This window comes from Petromyzon marinus, chromosome 14 (genome assembly GCF_048934315.1).
Source record: "Petromyzon marinus isolate PM22_M1 ecotype Great Lakes invasive population chromosome 14, UKy_Petmar_22M1.pri1.0, whole genome shotgun sequence".
NCBI classification, from domain to species: domain Eukaryota; kingdom Metazoa; phylum Chordata; class Hyperoartia; order Petromyzontiformes; family Petromyzontidae; genus Petromyzon; species Petromyzon marinus.
The window spans coordinates 8,282,265-8,297,648 of record NC_133680.1 but is presented as its reverse complement, the minus strand read 5'-3'; the positions used below and the strand labels follow the sequence as shown (position 1 = coordinate 8,297,648).

Here is a 15,384-nt window from a genome sequence, read left to right as displayed (position 1 = left end):
GTAGTTGATGTCATTTTCAAGATGATTTACATTGCCAAGTTGAGTTTCATTACAATCAAAATTTAGAGCTCAGACTGCGGACGTGAATACAGAAACAGGTCCCTGCAGGGTGGGCTGATAGGACAAGTCTCTGCGCTGTCTATTGCTGATTTTACACCCAACAGCACGAGATTTCACTTCGTTAAAGTATTGAAAGGGGACGGACGGACGGACACATTAATCTATTGCAGGCTGGTACACTCAGTTTACAACTTCGTTCCTACCAGTATAACGATTAATATAATAAAATATCATGACCAACTGAAATTCTGAAATCACACGTTTTAAATCACGGTGTTTTTTTATCTATAAAAAAGTATAACAAAATAAATGCTAGCATTGAGCGAAGCTGCATGCCTTCCTAATTATAATGTAAATTGAAATATCAAGGCTCAATTAAACCCTTTCCCCAAAGAACGCAGAAATGAAATTAAACTATAATAATCCAAGTTTTGGCAATCTGTGAGGTCCCATATACACAGCACGTATTCCAAAAAAAGTTTAATTGTTTTTTTAAGACAGCTAAATGACTTGAATATAGTATTAAACATAGATTGAACTAAAGTGTTGTGCTACTGAGGGACAAAAAAAAGCTACATGCTCATAAATTGCTATGTTTGTGAACAGAGTGATGGCCAATTCATTCTGATGCAGCGTGCACAATGAGTACAATATAGAATAGTATTCTGATTCAATTCGCACACAACAACCGAAGATATATGTGTGTCGCTGTGTGTGTGTGTGAGGGGGACAGTTGCGGAGCAGTTAGCGTGCTGCGCTTTGAACCTGCTGACCTCAGTTCTATTCCCGCCCGTGGCCATCACCAATGACGAATTATTCGAACCCGTCCTGGTCCTCCCCTAGGTCTACTCAGCCTGAGTACTTGACAAAGGCAGCAAGGCGTGGTGCTGGCCACCCACCCCACTTTTGTGTTGCACACTGGCCTTCATAGGTGCTGGCTTGCAGCACTTGGTCCACAAGTCTGTTCAGGCTATACGAGGGATCTTTGTCTTGTGTGTGTGTGTGCATTGACATGGGCTAGTGAAAGAGCATTATCTTGAATACAGCAGTAAAAGAAGAGAATTAGACATTGTCTGTGTGAGTCCCATAACATAATCCTATGGACCAGCCCATTTCACCCTGAGCAAAATAATGACCATTCACATTGATTTTCTTGCAGAGGCATTCACGAAAGACATTTTTAATTTACATAGCTCTACGCTGCATTTAAAGGTTCACAGAGCGATCGTCCGAATGTGTCCGTTGCGTTGTGTTCACGACGTATCCGGATTGCTCTGCTTTGCAGCTTGCCCTCTCGGCTATTACAAGGAAGCGGCGGGGGACGAACGCTGCTCCCTGTGCCCTGCGCACAGCTACTCGACACGGGAGACACCCGCGCGCTGCTTCTGCGAGGCCGGCTATTACAAGGCCGAGAGCGACGCCGTCAGCATGGCTTGCACACGTGAGAAAATACCACCGCGATCGGCGACGCCCATGCCAGCAAAGACAAAGATGCCCCGTGTAGCCTGACCAGGCTATTGGGGCAAATGCTATTCGCAAAGCGCCTATGAAGGCCGGTCATGGCACACGAGGGGTGGGTGGCCAACACCACACCCGACCACCTTTGTCTTCCTAGTACCGTTTGCACACCGTGTCAGGTACTTATTTGAGGCTGAGTCAACCTAGGGGAGGCCCAGGACTGGTTCATATTGTCGTCACTGGTGTTGGCGATGAGTGGTAATTGAACTCAGGTTGCCGGTTTCGTAGCACAGCGCGAACCGTTACATTACTGCTCCCCACACTGATACCACCACCATCATCATAAACTTTATATCACTTATCCATTACCACCATGAACCCTTTACCACCACCACTTCTAAAACAATCATCATCATGTGCCGAGATGGCAAATATCATGTTCCAGCCATTAATTTATATTTTTGCTCTTAATCGAACATCGTGTGCATAAATTGAAGGATCAAAGTCTTAGAAGACCATAATTTATGATGATTGCTCTTGACAGCATACGTTCAAGAGATCACAGGCCCACACATATAGCAGAGACTTTGGTACGATATTTATTCTCGTTTTGTGAAACAATTTGGAGACAACGGATTGTTAACATCTCGCAAAAAATTGTCGATCAAAATCCGCTATCCATTTGAAATCAGTGTTCATTTTATGTCGCTTCCCTGACAGCCACAGACGAATGCACATTGCTTAACCTCTTTCAACATCTGCCTCTTCTTTCATATTTACTTTGCGCCACCACTTGCCTTTTAACATGCCGCCTCATCAAACTGTTCACAAGCCTGGAAATGATACTTTCTCCGTCTCACACATATTAGAGAGTTTTAAATTACCCTGGAGGAGAAATATACATCGAGGCAATGTCCCCGGACGTGTGCCCTTAATCAGGATTGATGAAGGTATGTTGTACCAACAGTGCTTATATTTCTTTTCCATCTTATCGTTCAAATGTTCCTTGCGTGCCGTGATGCATGGAAGACTGAAAAGTTCATACATATTTTGTAAAACATATAACAAATCTCAGTGACAAAAAAACGCAAACAGCAAGCGTGCATTATTTATATTTGCAAAACGGAAATGAGTTTGTGCGTTCATTAAAATTGACATAAAAAGTAACTTTTTCGTTGTTGTTGCTGCCTCGAGGCAAGACTGCTCCTCTCAGCGAGCTCACAAACAGCAGCCACGCAATAAAAAAAACACCCGTCCAAAACACCAAAACACCGACTCCCGCTTCTCCCCTCCTCCGGCCCCTCTCGCCAAAGTCACCGTATTTTCCGCAAGGCGCACGCACACACACACACGCGCGCGCGCACACACACACACGCTCTACAGCCGGCACTAGACCACAGCACAACGGAACACTTCGCGGCCTAACACGTGCCAATTAACGCCTCGGGATTGACAAAGTTCTCACAAACTCCGCAAGCACTCAGCCTCCGTGATTAATGCGCAATCGGCCCTTCCTTCGCCCTTCCAACGTCCCTTACGTCAGCCTGGTTGGCTTTTGTGGCCTGGCGTTGGGGGATGGGAGGATGAACATTGGCGCTGTGATTAACCGAGCGAATTTCTGGGCGGCTGGTGGCTGGTGGCTCTCGGGCCCCACGTGCGAATCTGCGCACTGCGCCAATTGTTAATTCACGGTCCAGAGGATCCATTTGCTTGGGAACCCTGCTGAGTTCATCAGTCCTCATCCAGCAGCCTTCCTTTCGCTGCTACAGTTCCACTGCCCCGATGGGTACAACAACGCGGGGACCTTTCAGGGAAAATATCCTCGCACAGAAAGCAGGCCGTGTGGGGAGGGGGTGAATGAGAGTGTCTCCAATGCATGCGTGGAATTTTTCTTTGATTTAGTAGCCGATAAGGATGACTGCATCAATTCAACAACTTTTTCAAGATAGAAGTGTACGATTTAAACAAAAGGCACAAAACCTAGATTGGTTAAAGTGTACAGCTGCAACTTGTTAGACTATTTTACTATTCATTTGTTCGACTGTTTAATGATCGGACTTTGTGTGCCATGTGGCACATAGGGAACGCTGGAAAGGATTTCAATTTCTACTCGAAAAGACGTTAAAAAATACTATTTCTCAAGGAGTGCTTACCATGTCAGAAGAAGAGACTATCCTATTAAATATGCACCGTCACCAATCCAATTCCTTTTTCAGAGACATTTTAATTCCAGTGGCATCACTCTGCGTGCAAGCTGTGGCGAGCTAAACCCGATCTCAGCATGAATTTCACTGAGACATCTCGCCTACGTTGGCCGAGGCTATAAAAAGCCCCATAAAGCCACAGTCCCGGTCTGCCATTTGTCCAGGTCTCAGGGACAGCCCTTCCGAATCATTCATGACACGGAGCAATTAAAGCACCCGATGCGTTGGCCAGTGGTTGTAAAGCCGACAATAAGGCGACAGGAAGAAGGCTCCATGGGGGAAGAAAGTGCCAACGAACAGGGAGAGGTGGAGTTTGGGGTGGAAGTTAGGGGAAGGCTGTTTGCAGGTTTTTTGGGTGCGCTGTGTAAAGGCTTAATGCGGGACAAGTGTTCCAGCGAGCCATAAACATGCTTGACTGCACAATCTGTTAAACCGAACAAGGTTGCACGAGCGCCTGTAGTTACGGCTTGTAAAATAAACAAATTTAAAACTTTGCATACAACAGGCCAACCCGTGCTGATTGCCACCGTCACAGTGGAAAGAAAAGTTTTATTGCTGCTGTCAAGGTCTTTTGTTTTTTTATGCTGGTAATTTGTTACTATGCTGGAACCACTACAGGCGCATACACAAAGACAAAGGCACACATATACTGGACACATGTAGAGGACATTAGCCAGATGCTGAATATTGCCTTGTGGCAATTTTACTCAGTGTTCCATGGGCCGAATGTTCAAACATCCAGGATAAAATCCTTGCCTCACAGCATTTCAACCATCAAGTAATCGTCCTCGGTTACATATTCTGTATACATATAACAATCCTGCATATGCAGGTGGTTGTCCTACAAATTATTTTCCAGTGTCAGGGTAATTAACCAACCTCTTTTAGGAATGAAGTTTTTTTTGTTTGCAGTGTCCGATCATTGAGATGCAGTGCTCTTTCCAATAACAATTGGCAACCCAGCAGCATTTGTTTTACGAGCCTGACTCTTCCGATGAGACCCAGAATGTGGAAACCAGCCCAGACTTTGCTTAAGCCAGCAAAGTCTGGGCTGGTTTCCACATTCTGCTGGGAAATATTGGTTTGGAAAGCTGCTTTGCCGATCGACTAAACATTGATTATATCTACATGCAGAGACAGAGAACGGAGGTAGCCAGATATTACCTACCTCACCTGGTATGCAGGAGATATTGGGTTCGATCTTGACTCTGATGCTTGCATATTTGGAGTTTGCATGTCTCTCTCCCCGTGGTCGCATGGATTTTTTTCGGGGTCCTCCAGTTCTTCCCTCCACATTGAGAAACATGTGTTTAGAAAATTTGGCTGTGATAAATGTCCACATGACAAGCCACCTCATTGAGCTACCATTTGGGGCCATGTCGCTTCTGAAAAAAAGCTACATAGTTCAGTGGGCCTTACCTGGTAAAATATATATACTTTTAAATAGTTCATAACACCCTCGATTATTCATCACGCTACCAGCAGGGCACATTGTGGCCACCATGCTCGGCACACTCGGCGTCAATTCACTAACCACGTGGCATCCTCCAGGCCCCCCGTCGGCGGCGCGCAACGTGATCTCGAGCGTGAACGAGACGTCGGTGATCCTGGAGTGGAGCCCCCCCCAGGACAGCGGGGGCCGCGGCGACGTGAGCTACCGCCTCGTGTGCCAGACGTGCGGCGGGGGCAGGGACGCCGCCGCCGCCGCCGCCGCCGCACCGTCGTCGTCGACAGCGGCGACGTTGACGGCGGCGACGTCGCCGTGCGCTCCGTGCGGGGACAGCGTGCGCTTCCTGCCGCGGCGCGAGGGCCTCGCGGTGCCCGGCGTCACCATCGCGCACCTGCTGGCGCACACCAACTACACCTTCCGCATCGAGGCGCTCAACGGGGTCTCCCGGCTCAGCCCCGCGCCGCCCAAGGCCGTGTCCGTGTCGCTCACCACCAACCAGGCCGGTGAGGATCCCCCGCGTCCGTGCCGTGATGGGTGTACGACACCGTGCACATGTCACCGGTATTCTCCTTGCTCAGTATCACAATGTGATAGGCTATATGTACATATATGGTGGCCAAACAGGTTGCCGAGGATTGCCGTTCAATTCGACCATGTCGGTTTTCGTGATTGTACTGTACAGCTCTGCAATGTATTCGGCTTGATGTCCGATGTTTCGCTCCACGCTCCAAGAGCTGGGAGCTTGTTCAAGAACTGAATAGTGAAAATCAATGTCTGCCACTCACTAGATGGGATTCATATTTCCGTGTGATTTTGCCACTGATTGTGCCTCCAAATGCAGGCAATGCAAAATAAAATGCGGGGTCCATTCTACTTTGGAATATTTCAGCTCTTAGGACAAATGAGGAGTATCCTGAAAAAATATAACCCATGAAGCTCAGTGTCCAGAAAACATTATTTTGTTTTGAGCAGACTACTAAAGAGGATGAATGACAGTTATTATTGAATTCATTGTGACTTCATCTGTGGAAAGATGACATAGGTTAAAGCTATCTAAGATAACTGTGAATTGGTTTAAACATAATCAGTGTGGGTTATATTAAAATTCTAAACGTGGGTTGTACATTTTTGTCCAGGACATCCTTGACATATACAGCAAGGACGTCCTGGACAAAAATGGTTTGCAAGTGACTGGCATTCTCTATTGAGTGAGAAGGAGCATTGTGGTTAAGAGAGGCCTAATGAAGGAATCTAAAAAGTAGTTCCGTTGCATCATCCATTTGAGGTAATTCTTGATGATGTTTCGCCATCTTCCACTAATTATGGAATGATACTTCTTATTGCTATCATGTAAATCTGGTAGCAAAATTTGGATCTTTGTTAAGTGTGATTTAATAAAAGATAAATAAAAAAATAAACACTGAAATATAAATACATGTACCTCTTTAATATACTAATAAACTTAATTATATATTTATAAAGTGCTTCTGTATTAAGCCATGTTTATTATATTCCAAATGTAAATTTATAGTTAATGCATTTCAAGTGTCTGTTGAAGTGTAAGAGGACATATTATTTCATTATTTTGTACTGTTGCACGGTTATTTTTATATTTATTTTGTTGTGTATTATTTTATGCCAATTTCCTTTGCAATGTTCTCTCTGGTTAACATGATGTTAGTTAAATGAAAAAATGTATTTAAATAATACACCCACATCCTTGCAGCAATATTCATTATGTCTCAATGTACACACACATACACACACTGGTGAGAAGGCCAGGCAGCACGAGGTCTTGGTAAATGTTTGTAAATGACAAAATAAAACCGTGGGCCGTTTTGGCCCATGGCACTTTTAGACAATACCCCACATTAGGGAGCCACCACAGGGTCTATAACATTAATTTTACAACATGGAGTGCATATCGGTAATGTGCTGCGGAAATTGCTAGGCAGCGATATAGACTTGAACGGCGATCCCAGGCAGACTTGCGTATGTTTATAAATGGGCTGGATGAGCTGTGATTGTGAGCACAGGTAGTCACCCATGAATTTGGATCAGTCTCAATTCAGAAAACATAATAAATGCTTATTCTCTTTGCTATAAAAGCTCCACACATGATAGCACACGCATGAGGCCCACAATATTTGCTTTGACCCTTTCAGCTTGCGTATATCATAAGGAGGGCAACATGCCGCTATACTGCCCTACTTATATATACTGTATGTGTATAACGCGAATTTTTTCCAGCACCTTCTGAGATCCTGGTGGTTCAGAAGGAAGGGGAGACACGGGACAGCCTCACGCTGTCGTGGAGTGAACCCCAGCAGCCAAATGGAATAATTTTGGAATACGAACTCAGCTGCTGCCACAAGGTCAGTACTTCATGGATAAGTCAGACAGGGTCGTACATAGCCATGTTTATTTTCCTTTTTCTTTCTGGCATCGGTCTCCAATAATTAAAGCAAAAGTTTGAGAGTGCTGAAAATCACACTACATGTATGTACGATGGATAATCAAAGAGTTTTGTGTATAAAATGTTTGTTAATATGAATTTGGAGTCACGTTATTATTAATTGAATGTTCTATTATTTGATTCAGTATGTCTGTCATTCTAATTGTATACTAAGCAGCAATATAATTAAAATCGAATTGATAGTGTGAACAAAGTATTAAACCAGACATTTAAAACAAGCATATATATCTGAAACCTTACATGCATTTTAAACACTCTGCACAACTGCACAGATTTTGAATTTGCACCAGAGCCCGTGGGATACATTTTAAACACTAATTTTGAATTTTTTCGAAGAGTTTCCACATTACCGCAAAAAATTGGAGTACGACTCATCCCAGGAGATTTTCTGACAACAATTCTGGCGCGCTGCCACATCAGTTGAGCAAATCAGCCCCAGTAATTGCAAACGCAAATGGGGTGTGGAGAGCAGGCATCTTCTGGCCCAGACGGATGTCCCACAATGCACAGATGCCTCTCATCGTAGTTTTAGTCCAAATGACAATGCCTGCTTGCTGATATTTCACAGTGTGTCAGCTTCTGGTTAGCAATTTGTATTTTTTATTTATGATGTGACTGTGAAATACAAGTTAAAAATGTTTAATGTTGCTCATTACCATTGGCATGTGCCCATTTCATTGTGTTTATGTTGGTCATATGTATGAAGTTAATGCATGATTTAAATGACTACGTTATAAAACGATCACGGCCCTTACTGTGTCATTTTAATCAACCTGACCATCTGGAATTAAGCATTTTTAAAGAAGTAGAATACCACGAACTAACTGGCTTGACAGGTAATCAAACCCAAAGCAGTGTGGGAGGGCATTAATGCTAATGAAAACATTGCTTTTTGTTTTTACTTATTTGGGAACACAGAGACAGATGCTCTTAGTGAACAGTTGCTTCAGGGCACACTACACACAAGTCGGTGGACAGCAATGTACAATACCAGGCTGCCACGATGCAAAGTTCATTGCCAAAATGATGCTAGCGCCTAATTGTAACTGTGATACCTGCACGGGTAGACATCTTCCTAAGTGTAGCACTGGCTGTACACAAGTTGACACATCAGGCATATTTCGCTTGGTTTTAAAACTGCCATAACACTGTTCGAGAAATTACCGTCCAATGCGTCTCCCCTTTACCGACAGTCTCAATTCCATGTAAGCCCTCAAATACGAGACACACCATTCGGCCAGGAAACTAACCTTTACCTCATTTTGTCTGCATATAACAACCATATTGTGGGGGGGGGGGGGGGGGGGGATGTGGGCTTGATGGGTGGGGGGGGGGCAAGGATGAATAGGGCGAAATGTATAGGTTAAGAGGGTTTGTCAGAGATGTTATATGATCGCGCGCACATTTTAAATTCCAATTGGAGCCCAGCAGGTTACTGTGGAGCTGCTGTGAAGACTTGTTTCAATTTCACGTGACAGTGGCCCTCAAACCCACGGTCCTTAGGGACGTCCACAGAAAAGGAGTCCCCCACATGGGCCAATGTTCCAGAGCGTGTACAATATTAGGGGCGTTTGTCGCACCTTATTTGCAACCATGGAGGGTCTGTAAAGGGGAGGCCCTCAAGGAAGCATCACTGTCATTTACGATTCGGCACAATTTCGGCGATAATTTATGAGCAGACCTACACCTCACAATTCTCACTGTCATTGTAATGCCATTGGACTGGTTGTAAAATAAATCACGTGACCGGTTTCCTTTCTCGCTAGTTGTTCAAGTAATTTTATAAGTGTGTTTATATATGTGCAAAATTAATGTGGTTTATGTATTTTACACTTAGCGTAGTTGTATTATGTATTGTGTAAGTAATGTCGGTAATAATTCACGTGTATAAATACAAAATGTCACAGTGTGATACGTTTTGTTGTACAACTCGGCATCAAAACGTTTTCACGTCAATCTCCACAAACCGGCAAACACACAGCTTTAATTCAACAATGGGATAACGTCTCAATCACGTGCGATCACACACGCAACCAGAATGCCAACCACGTGGCAATGTTCACACAACGAATAAACACAGACCCGAGAGGCGCCAGGCCGGCTGTCACGTCGCCACTGGACAGGGAGATGCAAGCGCAGCAGACCGCTCAGGCGCAAGCTGTGGCGTGGCCTCGAGCCCCGCGATCCGACGTTGTGCATCACTGCGATTCAGGACTCGAAGGAGCAGAACTGCACGCTGGTGAAGGCCAGCGCTCGTGGTGCCACCGTGTCAGGGCTGCGGGCGGGCGCCGTCTACACGTTCCGCGTGCGTGCGCGCACAGCCGCAGGCTTTGGAGCCTACAGCACCCGGGTCTTCTACTCCACCAGCCAAGGTGCCCCTTTCTCACAGAATATGATCTGCTCGTCCGCATGACGGACTGCGTGCATGTCTGTCTGTCTCGCTGCCTCCCGGTCCCTCTTCACCTCTCGTCACCTTCTTTCCCATGCTGTCTCTGTGCGTGTCTTTTTATAGCAAGTCTGTCCATCTCAGTGTCTATTCATCTCTCTTCATCTCTCTTTCCTTTCTTCTCTGTGTTTTTACTGAGTTTGTGTATTTTTGTTTATTCCCTAGGATTATTTGCAAACTAACCCTCATGCACGAATTATTAAGAGGAAAGGAAAACTCTTTTGGAGGTTTAATATAATTTTAGGAGTCAAAACAGCCCCTCGAAAATTTGTATTTTTAATGCAGAGAATTGTATGGCAGTTATGTAAACAATAGTAGTCCATCACAGTGGACATGATGCATCAAGGGCTGAAGATTACTGTGTGCGTTCATGCAGCACGTGGAGCAGTGGTGTAATTATAACGCACCTGGCTATCATCCTGGTGGCTGGGTTTTATTACTGGCCATACACATCAGAGGCAGTGAGCAAAAAGAATGAACGGTTGACCTCACCTTGGTGAACTAAAGCCTGAAATTTGTATGGTATTTTGAAGGTCCGAAGTGCGGTGGCTGGGTATTTGCGGTGCTGGCTAAATCACTTCCTGATGTGGCACTTTGACCTTAATGGGCGCTCGCTAACAACGCTAGCTTTGACAGCCAGCCGCCTATAGTTCAATCAAATTTGTCACAGTGGAAACCTTAGTTTGTAGTTTGAGGGTGGTGTATGACCTGAGAACAAGAGCCTCTAGGTCAAGTCTAAAAAAAAAAAATGGTGTTTGAAAATTGTGTATTTGGAATGAGCAGGCCTTCAAAAGTGGCTTTAAATATCCACGAACAAATTCACCTCTCTCTCCCACACCTCAAAAATACAAAAGTGCAGTCGAATAAAAATAATAATGAATGAAAGTGCTACATAAAAATGGAAGAATTTTCATTTTGCTAGTTTTAAAATTGGTTTAAGCTTCCCTCTTTCTTGTAGACATTGATCACATGTCGCTGATCTCATTTAAGATAAATCTCTCGACTTTCAAAAGGAGTTGCTAACCTTTCTCCCGCCGCGTGTCTCCTGCAGCGAGCCCCCTGACAGGAGAAATGAAGGAGATCACCATCTTGGGGGCTTGTGTCTCCATGGTGATTTTGCTGCTCATATTCTTCATCGCCTGTTTCATCAGCGGAGGGTATGTGCCACATACCCACCGCCCGAGCACCCCTTTACTTGAACCGCTGCCTCCATCCCCTTATCCCTCCAGCACTTTCTCCCATCTCTTTGTGTATCTCTGTGTGTGTGTGTGGAGCGGCAGTGTAGCGGTTAGCGCGCTCCGCTGCGAACCTGGCGACCCGGGTTCGATTCGCGTTCACGGCCAACGCCGGTGACGATTTTCTGAACTGGTCCTGGGCCTCCCCTAGGTCGACTCAGCCTCAAATGAGTACCTGGTGCGGTGTTTAAACATCGCCACTGGGGAGACAAAGGCGGCCGGGCGTCGTGTTGGCCTTTATAGGTGCTCGCTAACAGCACTTGCCCCAACAGTCTGTTAAGGCTACACCGGGGATCTTTTTTTTATCTTTGTGATTCAGCCATATATGAATAATTGCCAAGGTGTGCGAATATCAGCACTGGCGAGGCAAAGGCAGCTGAGTTTATGTCATTCTGGCTTTGATATGTGCTCACTAACAGCACTTCGTCATGTGGTGGTGTGTAACGCTAAACAGCAGACCTTTGTCTTTGTGTGTTTGCGTGAGAAAACTAGCCTCACTACTCGATGCTCTTGAAACAGTCACGGACAGAGCTTGTTCGTTGCGGTTTTGTGGAACGTTCGCGAACGTCGCTTTCCGTGCGAAGCACATCGCATATAAAAAAAAACATAACCCACTGCAACATCGCATGCTTAAACACGTTGCTCCTCGGGCGTCACTCTCTCCTTTGCACGGACTCGCAGAGGGCCGGCATCGAAAGGGCTGCACCATCGGTCACAAACTCGGCAGACGCATTCTCGCTGCGCGTCACTCTGTGGGAACTGTGGAGGCAATTTTGTGCCAGACAAACGAGGCCGCGGCTTTCACAATAGTGTGGCACTTCCACTGCTTGTGTCAACAAGCAGTGAATGGCCCACTGCAGGCAAGGAGCTGCATTTCTATTTGTTTATCTATTTATTCGCTTCTTTGCGAAGTAACACATGTGGGAGGTCTTTTTTTTTCCTGGGGATATGTTCCCAAGGAAATATAGTGGCGTTTAAACAAGAGCAAAATTATCTGGGCTTCCTCTTCTAATCACAGTATCATTGCCTTTTGTGTGTGTGCAGCCCAAAAATGGCTCGCACATTTCAAACAGCGCATTTACAACAAAGAGGCAGGTTAATAATAACGGTGGTGTGTTTACTGAAACGTGGATTTGTTTTACATTTATATTTCATGTTAGCACGGTATTATATTCGTAGGATTATTATATTTCCATGGTCCTTGTTTAAGAAGCCCAAACTTCTGAAGTTGGGGGAAGTCTTTTTTTCATCAACTTTGTCACAAGGCATTAACTAGAAAAACGAATGCCCTTCAAGATAAAGCACTTTCCTAACATGATTGATTATATTAACAGCTGGAAATTCACGTGAGACAGCTGTACCGATAGTGGCATTTTTAATGTTCCCTGCATCAGCTGAAAAAAATGTGCCCCCGACCCCCTTCCTTCCATATAAACTAAATTGGCAATAATTTTCATCATGTCATCGCCAAAGATAAGAGCTACAGAGAACAGCAGTGCATTAAACGTCCTGCAATTTACATTGCTGCTGGGCTGGGATTAAACTGCGCTTTTAATATTATTATTTACAGCAAGCATCAGCCAAGAAGACATTTAGTGCCAATTCATAGTCAACCTTTAGCATTAAAGGCTTACGAATTGCAAAATCCCATTGGATTGTCTGTGAGAGTCCATTGGATTGAGAGTGTGAGCGCAAAAGGTTAACATAGCTATTAAGCCATGCCATGCCGGCTTCATGGTTTTTTCTGCATGCTTGCAGTACGACCTTGCTTCCACAGCTACTGCATTGTAGCTGCTTACATTACGATTAAAGGAACTCGCTCCAAGCTGGGGTTTCCTGCCAGCATGGGAAAGCGGAAATAATGAAATAAGCGAGTGATGAATGATTTAATTGCTGGGGTGGTGACATGACCGAGCGGAAGCCCATTCGCCCGCTTGTTGTGCAGAGGTTCAAGGTTCGAGCCTCTGGGCTCGAACCTCTGGGCTCGAACCTGAACATTAAACACCCCGTGATGTTATTCGAAATCGAGTAGGCTGTTGTGTGCCAAATGATTGTTCCAAATGTGGCAAATCCGAAAGATTACTGGCAAATTAGTCCGTTGGGAAACGCATAGCAACATCAACCCCATCTAGTGCGAACCTTTGAATGACTCACCTGGAAAGGAGTCTTGAGACTCAATGAGGCTTTAAAGGGAAAATAAATGTAGGAGTATTAGTCGTAATAATATAATTGGCAATTGTGATTTTTTTTTTTAGGAACAATGTTGCATTGGGCATTTTGGGTGAGAGGTTAAGAGCTGCAACTTTCCTCCTTCCTGTTAGACGTTGCCGACACACAAAAGGAGGCCACGTGCCGGACGAAGAGAAGCTCAACTTCTGGAGCGGTCACAGTAAGTTATTCGTATACACAGGGTCCTGTTTAATATACGTGACCAGTTGGTGAAAACTCTGAGCTAAAAAAGTTTAGCACACGTGCACAAAAATTGAACTGGCACTGCACTGGTGTAAAGTATACCAAGATAATTGAAAGTTTCAGCATTGTGTTGATACAGCTTAAACATTGTGCTATGATTACAAATATCATTTTTTTGTTTGTTTCCTGAGCATGTTCGATACAGCAGCAATTTATGTCTCTGGAGGGTTTTCATCTAGCCAAGTAAAAGACAGATTGGTTTAGACTTTTTTGTGGTCAAAGTTGCTTGTGTTAATACCATATAGGGTACAGTCTCTACGATAACTGCAGTTAATCTACTATATGTTTGTATGTATGGAGACGTCCTCCTAGACTGCTCCACCAGTTTCAATTATAGAGGAGTCATTTGAAAACATATAAAATTTAGTTCATACGGAGGAGGTTGAAATTACCAAAAAAACACATTTCACCAGATATTTTGGCTTATTGGTAATTCGCTGCTTTTCCATACTACGATTCATGCAATGAATAGGCATGAACTTACAACTTTGGTTTTCAACAGCATTTCCACTTATGTAATATATGTAAATCAACACACTAGCCAACAACACTGCCTTAAAATAAAAAAAATAAAACACATAATCATCAAAATGCATGGCAATAGCCGTTCCTCATGTTTTATGTGCTATGAAGAAGAACAATCGCCCGGAACATTGTCAATTATATATTTCACTTTTAAGACAGTGTAGTTGACGAGTGTGTTGAGTTTTTGTTTTTATTTGTGCACCACTGCCAATGCAGCATCACCAAAGAACGCATTTAAACTACCCATAAAAGTATGAACAGCTCAGCTGGACTTGAACGAAGCCATTCTCGTCGTGTGCCAACGCACTGGCACTTTGACAGCAAAGCTGACGAGGACCCTCCCCACCAACCCCCCCCCCCCCCGTCTGTGTAAACAGTAAAGCTGCGGCGGATAAAGACCTACGTGGACCCACACACGTACGAGGATCCCGCGCAAGCCGTGCACGAGTTCGCCAAGGAGATCACCGTCTCGTGCATTTCCATCCAGAGGGTGGTGGGAGCGGGTAAGGCAACCGCCGCAACCAGGACTACATCCAAAAACAAATACAGACCTTCGTCAATCCACCGCTGGTTGAAGGTTTGTTTTGTTATTGCTGTATCAGTCGTGGGATTCTTTTGCCATACTTCACCACATTGGTCAGTGTAGGTTTGGTGAAAAGCGGGTGGGTGGGTGGGTGGGGGGGGGGGAGCCAGACCAGATTGGACGTCAGTCGTCGCTGATGTGAACAGTGGCCGGGAATCGAGCTCAGGGCTCTGGGTTCATAGCGCAGCGCTCGCCACGACTGTGGACGCTTTACTGTCAGAGATTTTGGAGTCCCCTCTTTCTGCATTGGCCTCCTTCCATTTACTGATTTACCAGCACTCGTGCCCGAGATGCCCTATTGCTCCTAACTTTGGTTGTTTAGTTAATGAGTTTTTCAAAAAATGCCAAGTCCTAATTATAAAGCTAAATTAAAGTTAATACGAACAAAACTTTTAATGCCGGCACGCAGCTGGCAGTAATGCACGAAGTTATTCCACGGCTTCAATTACCAATTTGCACGATAGGATGTATTGCA

General features: G+C 44.8%; 1 protein-coding gene across 1 annotated transcript in view; it reads left to right on the top strand.

The window, feature by feature from the left end:
* Positions 1-15,384, top strand: part of LOC116942355 (ephrin type-A receptor 4-like) — an 82,564-nt gene that overhangs the window by 25,402 nt on the left and 41,778 nt on the right. Inside the window, exons 4-10 of the mRNA XM_032954147.2 lie at positions 1,346-1,501; positions 5,274-5,675; positions 7,423-7,547; positions 9,861-10,020; positions 11,146-11,251; positions 13,651-13,718; positions 14,704-14,829. Of these exons, the coding sequence (XP_032810038.2) occupies positions 1,346-1,501; positions 5,274-5,675; positions 7,423-7,547; positions 9,861-10,020; positions 11,146-11,251; positions 13,651-13,718; positions 14,704-14,829 (1,143 nt within the window). The remainder of the gene's footprint in view (positions 1-1,345; positions 1,502-5,273; positions 5,676-7,422; positions 7,548-9,860; positions 10,021-11,145; positions 11,252-13,650; positions 13,719-14,703; positions 14,830-15,384) is intronic.